This window comes from Adiantum capillus-veneris, chromosome 25 (assembly GCF_014529385.1).
Source record: "Adiantum capillus-veneris isolate H3 chromosome 25, ASM1452938v2, whole genome shotgun sequence".
In the NCBI taxonomy this organism is placed as follows: Eukaryota; Viridiplantae; Streptophyta; class Polypodiopsida; order Polypodiales; family Pteridaceae; genus Adiantum; species Adiantum capillus-veneris.
Genome location: NC_140955.1, coordinates 64,433,137 through 64,447,766, shown reverse-complemented (window position 1 = coordinate 64,447,766; position 14,630 = coordinate 64,433,137). Strand labels below are relative to the sequence as shown.

Sequence of the window (14,630 nt, the reverse complement as noted above, 5' to 3'; positions counted from 1 at the left end):
AATGGCTTACAGTGATTTCCTGGAGCAGCCGGTTTCACGTGCTTTCCACACAAACACGGGGCCAATACAGTGGACTATGTTATGGCACAGCCAAGCTTTATTCCTTGTATTCAGGATTTCATAGTGGGAGCCAGACCAGTGGGCGTAGCAGTAGATCATACACTTTTGACATTTTCTGTTTCATTTCAGTATAGTACAGCCTAGACATAATGAGGTAGGTCACATACCCGTTATACATTTAACACCAGAGACTGACTCAGTTTATACAGAGGAGATCTATAGCCGTCTATGCACAGCTGGTCCTGGCCTCTCAGAGGAGGAGTGCACCACTTTACTAACTGAGACACTACATGGTGCAGCATCAGAGGCATACCCACACACTCAGCCGGATCGGAGGCGTTATTCTGGGAGCATGCCCCAGAATAGTTGGTATGATGAGGAGTGCAGAGAGATGAGAGCCCAGCTTCAGAGGGATCTTCTTTTAGGAGTCATCACTTACAGACAATCTCGGATTGCTTCCCGACGCCTTGTGCGATAGAAGAAACGAGCTTACTTGGCCTAGATGGAGCGAGACTTGTATCAACTGTTCTTGAGTAGAGACTCAAAAGAGGCATGGCGATTCTTGCATGAGCACTCCCCTCCCCCAGTGATTACTTCTTCTGATGTGTGGGGCCAGTATGCCTCATTGTTATATACGGTTCCTGGACAGGACCCCCTTCCAGATCCTACAGAGCCATGCCCACCTACCAGCACCTTCTTTACCACTAAGATGGCAAAGAGAACCATTGAAAGGATGAGGACCAGCAGGGCATATGATCATGATGGTCTAGTAGCAGAGCACTTTACACATGCTAGAGATATGTTGGTAGAGGTTCTTGCAGTGTTGTTTAATCGTGCTATGTGTGAGGGGTTACCTGGGACTTGGAGGTTGTCTACTATTGTGCCTATCTTCAAAGCAAGTGATCCTACAGAGCCTGGGAATTGCCGCACTATTATGGTTGGACACACATTGGCACGGTTGTATGCATCCATTCTTGAGCAACAGTTGAGTAATTGGGCAGAGGGTGAGGGTGTAAGAGCAAAGGGCCAGGCCGGTTTCAGGAGGGGTTTCTCCACTCTTGATCATATTCTAACACTCAGAGCCATCATTAATGAGGGCAGGTCACATGGGAGACGGATTTATTGTAGCTTTGTGGATTTCCGCAAAGCATTTGACATGGTACCGAGAGCTCAATTGATGCGCAGATTGCAGGAGATGGAGGTGCCCATAGTGTTTATTTGGGGGATTATGGCTCTATACAGATCAATGATGGGACATATACGCACTCCGGAGGGCATGTCTGATTTAGTTCACTCCACCATTGGGGTGAAACAGGGTTGCCCATTGTCTCCTACTCTATTTGGTATGTATGTTGATGAGGTGTCTGATCACATTGACAGAGAGGGTGATAGAGGTGCCCAGCTGGCAGGGACGTGGATCCCATTGTTGTTATATGCTGATGATATTGTGTTGATCTTTGACTCACCAGAGGGTATGCTGTCACGTGACACATCCCAACCCTATGTGTACCGTGAACAAGCTACACCACAGCAGGGTTCAGTCAGTTCAGTCAAGTCTAGATTAGCAGTGATCTGGCACTTTTGTGAGTCTATTCGTAGACCGTGCATGCCCAGTCACTTAGCATAGATGCATATCCTCCGGTTGCACACAGCATGATCATCGGAATTCCCATCAGAATCCATTAGTATCAGTTAGGGGAATTTTCAAGTGCATTTAGCCTATTTTCCTATTTTTGGTTATTTTCACTTATTATTTTTAAGTGACTTTCCAACAAAAGTAGGTAGGGCAATTTTGCTAAGTTAATATATAAGCAAACCCACGTTAGCACTAAATGGCAGAAGAGGCAGCGGGAGCTCCCCGCTCAACAGGCAACTTCTCAACAGTACCCCCCTCAGCAGTAGACCCTCGCCATCCCGGGGGATTCACCATGGAAAACTTATCGCACCACGTAAGTGCAAGGGAGGGGGATTTTTTTACAAGTTACATAAGCGTATAAGTTAGGGGCAGACCTCCAATAATTTATCTCCTAAGCTTAAAAATAAGGGAGGGGGTATCATATTTATTGGTTGGGGGGGGGGGGGGGGGGGGGGGGGGGGGGGGGGGGGGGGGGGGGGGGGAGTGAGAAAAGGAAAGAATGAGAGGAAGTTTTTGTGTTTTGAAATAATTGCTTCCCAAAAGAGTCTGCCCTTGAACTTTTGAGTCAATAGCTACAAAGATCCATGTAAGAACTAACACTGCTTTGTATCAATTGCTTGTTTTGTGATTATAGTTCATTTGTTGAGGGATGAAAGTTATGGAGAGTTTGTATAGATGCAAATTTACACGAAGAACCTAGCACAACTATATGACCATGTTTCTTGAGTAATTTAGATGGGGCAGAATTGGACGAGTAGCTAGAGTGCAAGCTGAACGGGTACATAGTTTGAAAGTGAAACTAAAACACATTGAGAGTACATCTAGTTATCAACCTAAGTGGTTCCTTAGTATGTTGCCAGTCACTATACTACACGCTCTTTGACTAGTTTTACTCAGTTAGATCATGTGAGATCTAAATTTTATATGTAAGATAGGGGTATGATAATTTTCTGCATTGATTGTCGTATAAGCATAGAAAGGGGAGTCATATTCCCTAATATGAGTCGTATGTAGGGGTTTTATCAAAGTTGTTCGCTCGCACATGGCGTCTCGTTTTATATATAGAGTGAATCCCCCGGGCTCGCCATCCACTCCTTCCCTTTGGTGTTTCCTCCCAGCAAGCCATCGCCTACAAGTCCTCTTGCCTGGCGTTTTCCAACCTCAGCAGATACATCCCAGCCAGCGTTTTTCAGCCTCGACAAAAACGCCAACATCACTTGCAGATTCAGCGTTTTTTCAGCCTTGTCAAAATGCCAGCTCAGCAGTAGCAAAAACGCAAAATTCAGTAGTTGGATTCTCGCAGTTTTCAGCCTATGACATAGTAGCAAATCAGCCCCTAGACGGTTGCAGATGTTCCCCCCATTTTCAGCCATAAAAACGCAGCCAAAACAGTCATTTTCAACCATCGGAACAGTCCCAGAATTCAGCGATTAGAAGATCTCAGATTTCAGCCATCAAGTCGTCGTCGTCATCGGCATCATTGCATCAGTCCATTGCATTGTACACCTTTGTGCAATCAAAATAGACCACTCTCGCCGACGAGAGTGGGGCCTTCGGAGGAGGGTTTTACAACCTCTCGGTGTCGTATCTCTTCTCTCTCCTTCTCTGAGTCTCATTCACTTGCACACACAATATCCACTCACTTTGTTTGTGATCATAGCACTCTCCATAAAGACGGAAGGCTCTCTCCTTCCCTAAGAACTAAAAGGAACCTTGAGCAAATAAAGATCACTAATCTTGAGAAAATACAACATTCATTCCGCTGCACCTAACATTGGTATCAGAGCTTTGGAAGTGTTCTGCATTACTCAAGGAAAGAACCACAAGAATTTTTTTGCTTGTTGCGGTCACACGAACCGAAGTTTACTTGGGCGTGGCGATGCCTAATCGTGTTTTGTTGAAGAGTGACAGGAATCCCAAGAAAGAAGGGCTTGTCCAGCCTCCCCTTGTGTCTCTTTTCACTCATTGAGAGCGGACCGTGCACTTAGCGGCCGGCCAATCGACGTGAGGCGGGAAAAAGCAACCTTGGTGAGAGCGCAAGGCCGCCAAGGGGTGCGCCCGCAGAAAGGAGTAGAACTCGGGTGAAGAGAAGATCCTTCTCCAACACGATTGCAAGCGAAAGAACACCTCAAGACCCTCAAGAACCTTAAGAACCTCAAGAACCCAAGACCCGCAAGAACCCAAGTTCCTCGTGAACTTAAGAACCCAAGACCCACAAGAACCCAAGTTCCTCGTGAACTTAAGAACCGACAAGAACCCACGATTGCAGAATGGTCATCACTCGAAGCAGAATGGATACTTCGCTTGGAGGTGATGAGCATGAGAGAGGCGAAGAAGAATTTTCCCCACCAGGAGGTTTTTCTGACCCTTCCCCATCTACGACACCGATTGCACTAACTCCAATGAAGGAGTTGAAGTTGTTGTTTATGGAACAGAATTTACAACGCAACGCAAGAAATGCCACAAGAATGGTAGCCATAGCGCGTGAGCGTGAGCAAGCACGCTTGGCAGCCAAAGAACGACAAGCCACATTGGATCGTGAATTCAAAGAAAGAAAAGCAGAAATGGAACGCACACACGCAGAGAACCAAGCAAGACAAGCAGAATTTTATCGCGAGAACAAAGCACGACTGCAAGAGATGTTGCGACTTTTTTCTCAAGTGCCGACACCGATGCAAGACATTCGAGAAAAGGAGACTCTCGGTCTCTTCTTCTCCAAAGCATGATACAAAACAGTCATTTTCAGCCACCGAAACAGTCCCAGAATTCCGCGACTAGAAGATCTCAGATTTCAGCCATCAAGTCATCGTCGTCATCTCCGTCCTCGTCATCGGCATAGTCCCATTGTATCAGTCCATTGCATCAGTCCATTGTACACCTTTGTGCAATCAAAGTAGACCACTCTCGCCGATGAGTGGGGCCTTCGGAGGAGGGTTTTACAACCTCTCGGTGTCGTATCTCTTCTCTCTCCTTCTCTCAATCTCATTCACTTGCACGCACAATATCCACTCACTTTGTTCGTGATCATAGCACTCTCCATAAAGACGGAAGGCTCTCTCCTTCCCTAAGAACTAAAAGGAACCTTGAGCAAATAAAGATCACTAATCTTGAGAAAATACAACATTCATTCCGTTGCACCTAACATATGCAACGACAATTGGATGCATTACACAAATTTGCAAGGGATAGTGGATTGTCTGTAAACCTTGGTAAAACCAAGGTTATAGTGTTTGACACCACACCGCAGTGGATCGGGAGATCAGCACCGACTTTCACATATGGTCAAGAGATTGTAGAATATACAGATGCATACACTTACCTTGGGGTTGTCTTCATTGGGCCAAGGTTTTCTTTGCGGAGAGCTGCAGAGACTAGACTGACTAGAGCTTTTGAGGCCTTAAGAGGCTTGGAGAGGATGTGTTTGCAAGTTCAGTTCCAGGAACCTCAGACAAAGTTATGGCTCTTTAATACCTTAGTAGCCTCAGCTATGTTATATGGGGTGCAAACATGGGGACCTTCTGTAGGCCAAGATGGTTGGAGACGTATGGAGAGGCCCTTGGTATCTATGATCTCTCGACTGATCACAGCCAAGGCCTCCGTACCCCACGCTATCATTCAAGCAGAGCTAGTTGCCCCTCCTATGGAGATTGAGACGCTTACCAGATCAGTCTCCTTTGTGCACAGCTTGTGGGATACTACTAGAGACAGATATGCTAGACTTGCCCTTGAGTCTTCCAGACAGTTAGCTCTTCGGGGGGACACTTCATGCTGGTATGCACAGATGACATCATGGTTTCAGACGCATGGTTTCACCATGGACAGGCTGCCCCCTTTCTAGTACTCTCTTCACGCACCCTCGATGTCTCTTACACGGGTGGAGATTACTAGACTCATTCGTCAGGACCTGATCCAACTGGATACCAGGAGGACATGGATAGAGCCGCCAAAAGAGTTGGGCAGGAAGATGGCTTTCTATAGAGAGCATCTTCTCCACCTCACAAGAGATGGGTTTGTGATTCGACCTAGCTACATGGACACACATATGTCTCATGGTTTGCGGTGTGCCCTTGGTCAGATACGCACATCCTCACATCAGCTGGAGATTGAGATTGGTAGATTTAGAGGGATACCAACAGACAGAAGGATATGCCGCTTATGCTAGTTAGAGCCAGAGACAGAGCTACATTACATGTGTCATTGCATAGTGTACTATGAGATACGGGGCCGTTTCCACTGCTTATTCAGAGAGGGTTTCGGTTCTTTCTCTAGAGTCATGAGTTATGAGGATCAGAGATGTCTTGGGCTATATCTACTTGAGTTACACAGATATAGAGACACCTTACTGGGGAGAGATAGAAGAGAGACAGTCCCAGAGACAGATTACAGATTTCATTTCACTAGATATGGAACAACCAGAGGAGCAGTCATCATTGCAGAGCTCGGCCCACACTCATTCAACCACTACCGGCACTCTCATCGACCGAGCACCGGAGCTACGGAGATCTAGACGGCCACGATTGAGGAGAGGGGCTACACAGCATCGACGGAGACTACAGCAGAGGATTCGAGCCATACTCTCGATATCCAGAGTGCAGATGAGGATGGATTCTAGTAGTATTATCTAGTTCTTTTGTACCCAGACACGGTATTAGATTCACCATTTTGTAACAAATTGGTCTCATAGGTCATTTTGGCCTTTTGAAGACGTTAATATAACATTTCATTCATCTCTCTCTCTCTCTCTCTCTCTCTCTCTCTCTCTCTCTCTCTCTCTCTCTCTCTCTCTCTCTCTCTCTCTCTCTCTCTCTCTCTCTCTCTCTCTCTCTCTCTCTCTCTCTCAAGCGCACACACAAAATATATTGCCAACTCTCTTCAAGGGATCGCACCACCAATCTCTCATGTGAGTTTTCACCAGTTCCCCAGGCTTTTTTTTTCTTGCTTGGAATTTGGTTGTCTTGTCATCAAGAAGTTCTTTGTTTTCCTTTTGTGTTTGCTTGTCTTGTGATGAAGGGGTTCTTTGCTTTCCTTTTGTATTGTGCGCTGCTTGTTTGGTGGGGTCGGTGTGCGCCATGTGCATTCGCTTGCGTGTTAGAGTGCTTGTTTGTGCTATATGCTTATTTTTTTGTTTTTCTTAAAAGTGTTTTGTTTGTGTTTTTTTGTTTTTCTTGAAAGTGTTTTGTTTGGTTTTGGATGCAGATCTCTTTTTTCTTTTGTGTTTCCCCTGTTTGTGGGTAGCCTTTACGTGATAGCTTTAGGGATTGGGGTGGGGTGTTTCTTCTCTCCTTGCACAATGAATATTTCAAATCTATTACTTGTAATTGACATTGACATTGTTTCTCGCACTTCAACTGCAATGGGGTTTGACCATCCCTCTGTGGTCACTACAGTTAATTTTCTCAAACCAATGCACCCAGTATTTTGTTGCCTCAAGCTACGAGTCAGATGTGGGCAAGATAATGCACCCAATGTTTTGTTACCTCAAGCTATAAGTCAGATTTGGGGAAGATAAACTCATCCTTATCACCACCTTCACCATCCCCCTAAACATTTTACCCCAATGAAGCGTCCGACTTTTTGCAGGCCAGTAGATATAGCACCATCAGCTCAGACAGAGTATCATCATACCACCATGGTAATACATAAGCAAACAAAACAGAGTGATAAACAACCAATTTCTACTGTGATAACTACAAAAATACAGAACTAGTATGATAACACAAGAAATAGACCTGGGCATCCGTTCCTCCAGCACCTGCTGATATTGTAAGTCTTGCAGCTTCTTTGTCGTAGGGCCCAGAAAGGAGCTTTGTTGTTTCAAACTGATCAAGTGTTCTCATTAAAGAGGTGGTTATATCGGACACTTCTTTTAGCAGCCCTGCATCGTCTGTGCCCATCTCTTGAAGAAGTTGGATAATTAATTGCGCATCATCAGCCTGCGTATCCACACAGTCAGTAGGCCTCCTTGTCCATCAACAAATAATACTTTCGACCAACATCATGAGAAAAAGGGATTACAACCTTGGCTTGTAAATCTTTCAGTTTAGCAACTTTGTCTTTAACCTCTGTCAGTGTCGACAAGATCTTTTGTGCCTTCGCAGGATCATCCCATAACGAGCTTTCAGCTGCTTGATTTTCAAGATCAGCCACGTGTGCTTCATCTTGAGCTAGATCCACCGAGTCCAATAATTCACGAACAAGCCTTGTACAGTTTTCCACATCCTTTCGCAGAGTGTAAAAATCTGCTAAATCAGCAGAAAAAGGCTATTTTTACCTACGCGCGCACGGAAGGGGGGGGGGGGATCTACAAACTGTCAAAATAATTCAGAAGAGCAAGTGCATCTAGAAATATGAGGTACCATCTTGACAAGTACAACAAATCATAAAAATTAAATTAAGCCTAATGTCTCCCTAAAACTGATTCTAATTTAAAAAAACACTTTTTCTGCAAACTTGAAAAAAGCGAGTGCCCCCTTTCTGCTATTCTCATGAGCAAAAAGTTGGAACCCCCTAAATCTGATAAAATCCTGCTATATTGGTGACTCCTTTTCTTGACGCTCTGCGAGGCCAACCACCCCTCCCACACAGAGGATTTGCAGATTGACAACACGAGCCAGGATGAGCACCAATTCTCGGATTTCAGCTGTAAGGATTCTAGTTACTAATCCTTAATTAAGTACTTAAACTCATGATTAAGACTTAAGAAACTTGAACTTGACTAGAGACAAGACTCAGAAGACTCTGTGTTTGATTGCTTCCATGATTTGAAATGCATTACAAGGGCGTTCTTATATAGAAACTGAAGACACACGATGAAGAGACATGACCATAGGTTAAAAGACGTGACTCTAGGCCAATAGTCGTGTCCCTCTGCTGTAGAGTCGCGACCCTTTGGCGTAAAGGTGCAACCATTCGCTGAAGAGGCATTGTAACAAACTTGGGACACCCCAAATCTAGAATCTGTCGCGACACGAGAGAGAATCACTTAAAATGCTTCACAATTTTAAAATCACAATTCAATTTGGTCGACACGGCCCGGAGTAGTTCCGTCACAGTAACAAGGAACGGGCGGAACGGAGGCATTCCGTACCGAAACGGCGTTCCAAGCATCTTAAACCGAGGAAACGGTGACGGGAAGGAAACAACGGACGGAACGTGGTGGCAGATTCAAAATTCAAAAAACGAGAGGCAGTTTTAGGGTAGCGCCCATTCCATTTGAACTTTGGGGGTGGTTAACACTAGAGGTGTGTGTGTGGGGTGTTGGGGGGGGGGAGGGGGGGGGGGAGGGGGGGTCTTTTTTCCTATAAAAGCTCACCCTCACCCCTCACACTTTCATAGCCCTCACTCTCGTCTCAAGCTTGAAGCCACTCTCTCGAGTCTCACCCTCCCTCTCAAGCTTGAAGCTTGAAGCCACTCTCGAGTCTCTCTCACACCCTCTCTCAAGCTTGCAGCTTCAAGCTCACCCTCTCTCTCAAGCTTGAAGCTTCATCCCTCTCGCAAGCTCCATTCCTTCATCGCATCCCTCTCTCAATCTCCATCCCTCTCTCAACTTTCAAGCTCCATCCAAGAGGGTCTCACCCTCACCCCTCACACTTTCACAGCCCTCACTCTCGTCTCAAGCTTGAAGCCACTCTCTCGAGTCTCACCCTCCCTCTCAAGCTTGAAGCTTGAAGCCACTCTCGAGTCTCTCTCTCACACCCTCTCTCAAGCTTGCAGCTTCAAGCTCACCCTCTCTCTCAAGCTTGAAGCTTCATCCCTCTCGCAAGCTCCATTCCTTCATCGCATCCCTCTCTCAATCTCCATCCCTCTCTCAACTTTCAAGCTCCATCCAAGAGGGTCTCACCCTCACCCCTCACACTTTCACAGCCCTCACTCTCGTCTCAAGCTCAATTGAAGCCACTCTCTCGAGTCTCACCCTCCCTCTCAAGCTTGAAGCTTGAAGCCACTCTCGAGTCTCTCTCTCACACCCTCTCTCAAGCTTGCAGCTTCAAGCTCACCCTCTCTCTCAAGCTTGAAGCTTCATCCCTCTCGCAAGCTCCATTCCTTCATCGCATCCCTCTCTCAATCTCCATCCCTCTCTCAACTTTCAAGCTCCATCCAAGAGGGTCTCACCCTCACCCCTCACACTTTCACAACCCTCACTCTCGTCTCAAGCTTGAAGCCACTCTCTCGAGTCTCACCCTCCCTCTCAAGCTTGAAGCTTGAAGCCACTCTCGAGTCTCTCTCACACCCTCTCTCAAGCTTGCAGCTTCAAGCTCACCCTCTCTCTCAAGCTTGAAGCTTCATCCCTCTCAAGCTTGAAGCCACAAGCTCTCACGCTTGAAGCTTCATCCCTCTCGCAAGCTCCATTCCTTCATCGCATCCCTCTCTCAATCTCCATCCCTCTCTCAACTTTCAAGCTCCATCCAAGAGGGTCTCAAAAATAAAACAAAAATCATTGGAAAGAAACCAACAACTAAGGTTAGCAGTTGCCACGTCCTCGTGACAGCATAAGCCATAAAGAATCCAAGAATACACATGGGTTGTCGCAGAGAATCTAACAGAGATAACACCTCTTAGTAGGAAGGCAAAGAAAAGTTGAAAACCGATGTGGGAATTGAAGAAAAGAATGAAGAATTGGGTAAATTTTTGCGAGGGACATTTGTCAGAGGAAGTACAAATGTCGATTGCAGGTTGACACGTGTGTGAAAAGATCGACGAAGTACTCTAGAGACTCAAGATTTGCAAAACACCTGAAGAATTGCAGGTTGGCACGTGTGTGAAAAGATTGATAAAGTACTCTAGAGACCCGAGATTTACGAAACACCTGAAGAATTAACTCATTGATGAGATTTACCCGAGATGGCACGAGGCCATCGATTCTCCTCTCAAATCGGGAAGAAAGTTGAAAGGATAGAAGCTCTACCCACAAAAAGAGTTGGACGGAGCTCTTGGCAAAAAGATGAACCAGATAATAAAAGGCTTGAAGCACTCTCTAAAATCGGTGGATTTACCCAATTATTTGGGCCAGAAGTCGATGGTGCTCCAGGATTGACCATCCTAGAACTCGCATCACCTGTTTTACCTATCATATCTGCATTTTGGCCATATGGCTGCAAAAAAAACAGCCACACCAAACTATGTTCCATGCATTCGACCATAAGCACCCTGAAAACCTGGTTGGACACCTATGTTCCCATACATAGGGTTACCCTTGTCTGTTTGCATTGTCCGTGACATTGAATGATTGAAACACGGGTGTTCAATGTGAACTAAGTGTGATTTTGTGGACTGCATGCTATGGGGATGTATTGTCTTGTGAGGATAGTCAAGGCATGGTTTGTTTGATTGAAATGTGAAATGACAAGATATGATAGTAATAAGATTTAGTAAATCGCGACATCCGCTAAAGATCGGTGATATCAAGATGTCACTGCTAAATATGTTACGATGATCATTCCGTATTGTCTAGTGCGTCGTTACTTGGAGTCAGTGTCTATTGAACTGGTTTCTTTCTTATGTTGGTTTTGCAGGCGTAATCGAGGGCGATTACATATCTTTCAAGAGGGGGGTATGTGATAATGTCACATGACCTAAAGGACAGACTCCAGACAAAGAGGGGTCAGAGCCCTACTGAAAGATGTAGAAGTTGTATCAACTTGCAGAATCAATCCAAGAGGCCAAAAATGGAAGGAAACCAATTTTTATAAGTTGTACCAACTTATGGGGTCTTGTCCAATGGGGCCCAAGGGACAAAAGGCTAACTGAAGCGTGGAAGGGCTCCACGAATTGTGCTGCTGACGTGGCAATCTGTACGGATTTTCACAAAACGCGCTGACAACCCCTAGCGCTAGCTTTTAGGCCAAGATGCTTTTGAACTTGATCCTTTTGGACATCCCTTGTACTGATTATAAGGACCCTTGGGGCCTCACTCTACAGAAGATCTGGACGAAAGCCTAAGAGCAGAGGACTCTCGGGAGTGTACTTTGTTGTTAAAGAAATACCAAAAGAGATGCCAATCTTTGGAGCTGGTAAACACGCTGACAACCCCTAGCGCTAGCTTTTGGGCCAAGATGCTTTTGAACTTGATGCTTTTGGGCATCCCTTGTACTGATTATAAGGACCCTTGGGGCCTCACTCTGCAGAGCATCTGAACGAAAAGTCTAAGAGCAGAGGACTCTCGAAAGTTGTACTTTGTTGTGAGAAATAATAAAGAGAGATGCCAATCTTTGGAGCCAGTGCTTCCAGGCGCGGAACTCCCCCGTGCTGTATCGACTCTCTCTCTCTCTCTAATAAAGTTTAGTAATTTTGAAGTTTTTGTTCCTATGTTGCTATTGATTTCTTGCTTGGAGTGTCCAAGCCTGTTACATTTACTGTGCATGGTGGGTTGGTTCCTGAGCTGTATCTGAGAGTGGCCAAGACAGTAATCTATTGCTAGGTGCTTTACGGGTGAGACACGTCTAGTGACTGCCGCATCTGCTCACCCTAGCTTGAATACTGCTCTTGATAGTGACCTTCCTGTTTAGATTGTGTGAGTTGTACTAGTGGTGGTAGGTCTGGTGATAAGTCCAAAAAAGCGAGAAGACTCGAGCTGTTGCACTCATTTATTCAATGACAAGATGCTGGTGAGCAATGTCTAAGGGCTGCCAAAGCCAAAAATGCATGACACTATACATCACATCACAAAACAAACAAACACTCACAATGGATGCAGCCATTGTCACATCAAATTTCTGAATCCATGGAGTTAAAATCAAATAGGTAAGTCGCAACACCCACAGTCCCATTATCTCCTTGAGCAAAACCCTCGAGAAAATTTAACTTTTGCCTCAAAATTAGGTCAGATTACCTGAAGAAGTAGAGACATTTATGTTGGAGTTTGAATTAGTGACTTGGTCACCAGTAGCAACTTCACACCTTATCCTGAGATTGGTATCCAAACACTTCGTAGAGGAGCTACCTTCGAAGCGGGTAGAAACACTACATCTACCTGTATAACATGTTTGCTCTTAGCAAGAAACACTAGACAGATGTAGCCAATTGAATGTAACCAATGAGAAAAAATCAGTTTGTAATCTGATATGGCCTATAAGCCGCCTCTTTCTTCAACGTCAATACTGCGAGTTAGCAAAGACACGCAGAAAACAGAGCAGACATTCACGCAAGCAAAGAGCTAAACATTGCCTTGCAGAAGAGGGTTACCTCGCAGGCCGCGGCCACCATGAGAAGATACAGGTCGCCCAAAAGTGGAAGTTTGAGGCCTGTGGTACACTGAGCTCACGAGCGAGGAAGGGGGCTCGCGTATTGCATCCATTCGCCCACTATGGTCCAGTATCATCTTTGATTGCTAGAAGTATCTCAAGTTTCATACTCATCTACTACTGACTAGAGTGCTAATGTTGTAGGCTGATTGCACCTTAGAGAAATTTGTTAGACCCTAATTGACTAGAGTGCTACATTAGCACTGTTTATATTGAATTAGAAAAGAGCACGTCAACAATCTTCAAGCCCATTGAAGTAGAAAAGAGCACCATGGCTTCCAAGAGAGTATTATTCTCTAATTCAACTCACTTATTGTGCATTCTTACCATTCATATAAAAATATGCTTGTTAAGGTGAGGGGGCCAATGATATAGCACCACACTAGACGCACAATGCTTTTCAACCTCAAAACACAGTCTTGTTTCTGCCTGCATTTCCTCAATTTTTGCAAAGGTGAGGGGACCAATGATATGGCACCAAAGTAGATGTATGACACTTTTCCACCTCAAAAAGGTGTCTTGTGTTTGCTTGCATTTCCTTCTTCACTCGGTTGGAGACAATCATAGGAAAAGCATGTATGTGATTTTGTGCTTCCTACTTGAATTTCCAGCCCTAAAGTGTTAGTGAAGAGTAATGTGACATACGAGGGCCACAAGATGAGTAGATTTGAATGCACCGTGTATGCGTCCTTTGGGCGCCACATTAACCAACTCACTAGGTTGCTTGGTGTTGAAGTGGAGGCCGCATGCAACATTATTCATGTAAAGCATAACTCGAATTGGGGGCCACCATTCTACTAGCCCCCTTACCTTAATCAACATTCAAGAAGAGTACACATCAAACTTGTAGAGAGAGAGGGGGGGCAGGGGGGAGAGCTTGTTCTTTGTTTTCATCAAAGCATGTAACCTTGTTGTACCATTTTTAGTACGTTGCAATCATGATGTTCCAATTTTGATATGTGTACCTTGCAAAGGAACCATAGGAAGGGTTATAAATTCTTTAAAGCAATGATCTAGCTCATTTATAATTTACATTTTTTTGTAAAATTTTCTTGCACGGGGGAGTTTGCACAATCCTCCCTGATTTTTATAATATGTGGAATGAGAGAATAAGGGAACTAATGTATGCTCATCTCCATCCAACCACCTTCTCTTATAGGCCTTTGGCTCTATCTTTAGAAGACCCCTTGACTACATGCCTATTGTCGGCCTTGCTTAGGGCCCATGCCCCACCCCTAGTCCTACCCTTGTCCAAGCACTACTCCCCCCTTGAAGGAGAGTTTTCATCTTTGAAAACATCAAAGAAACAACTCTTCTTAAGAACATCAATGTTTTCCTAATCCATCTCCGTAAGCGACCCGTTTTTCCTTTCAGTAACACCATTTATTGTGAGGTGTATACGACATTGTACATTGCTTTATCAAGTGATCATTAGCCTTGCAATAATGAAAACACATCTTCTTCTTGTCTTTTTTGCCAAAATTCCCAGATGAGTTGTTGCCAGTGAAGCACTAGACACGATTGATCTGTTACTCACATCAATAATGAAAACACATCTTCTTCTTGTCTTTTTTGCCAAAATTCCCAAATGAGTTGTTGCCAGTAGAAGCACTAGACATGATTGATATGTTACTCACAGAAGAACCTCAAGGAGTGGTTGCATTGCTATTACCACCTCCTCTTTGAGCAGCAACAAA

General features: G+C 44.9%; 1 protein-coding gene across 2 annotated transcripts in view; it reads right to left on the bottom strand.

The window, feature by feature from the left end:
- Positions 1–13,054, bottom strand: part of LOC147425005 (uncharacterized) — a 29,321-nt gene extending 16,267 nt beyond the window's left edge. Inside the window, exons 1-4 of one of the 2 annotated variants that reach the window (XM_086500838.1) lie at positions 12,875–13,054; positions 12,522–12,662; positions 7,715–7,935; positions 7,449–7,629 (exon numbers count right to left, since the gene is read on the bottom strand). In XM_086500838.1, the coding sequence (XP_086356964.1) occupies positions 7,449–7,629; positions 7,715–7,935; positions 12,522–12,662; positions 12,875–13,010 (679 nt within the window). In that variant the 5' untranslated portion in view covers positions 13,011–13,054. Of the gene's footprint in view, positions 1–7,425; positions 7,630–7,714; positions 7,936–12,521; positions 12,663–12,874 lie in introns of both variants that reach the window. The other variant, XM_086500836.1, reaches the window with a different exon arrangement.
- Between the last annotated feature and the right edge of the window lie 1,576 nt (positions 13,055–14,630).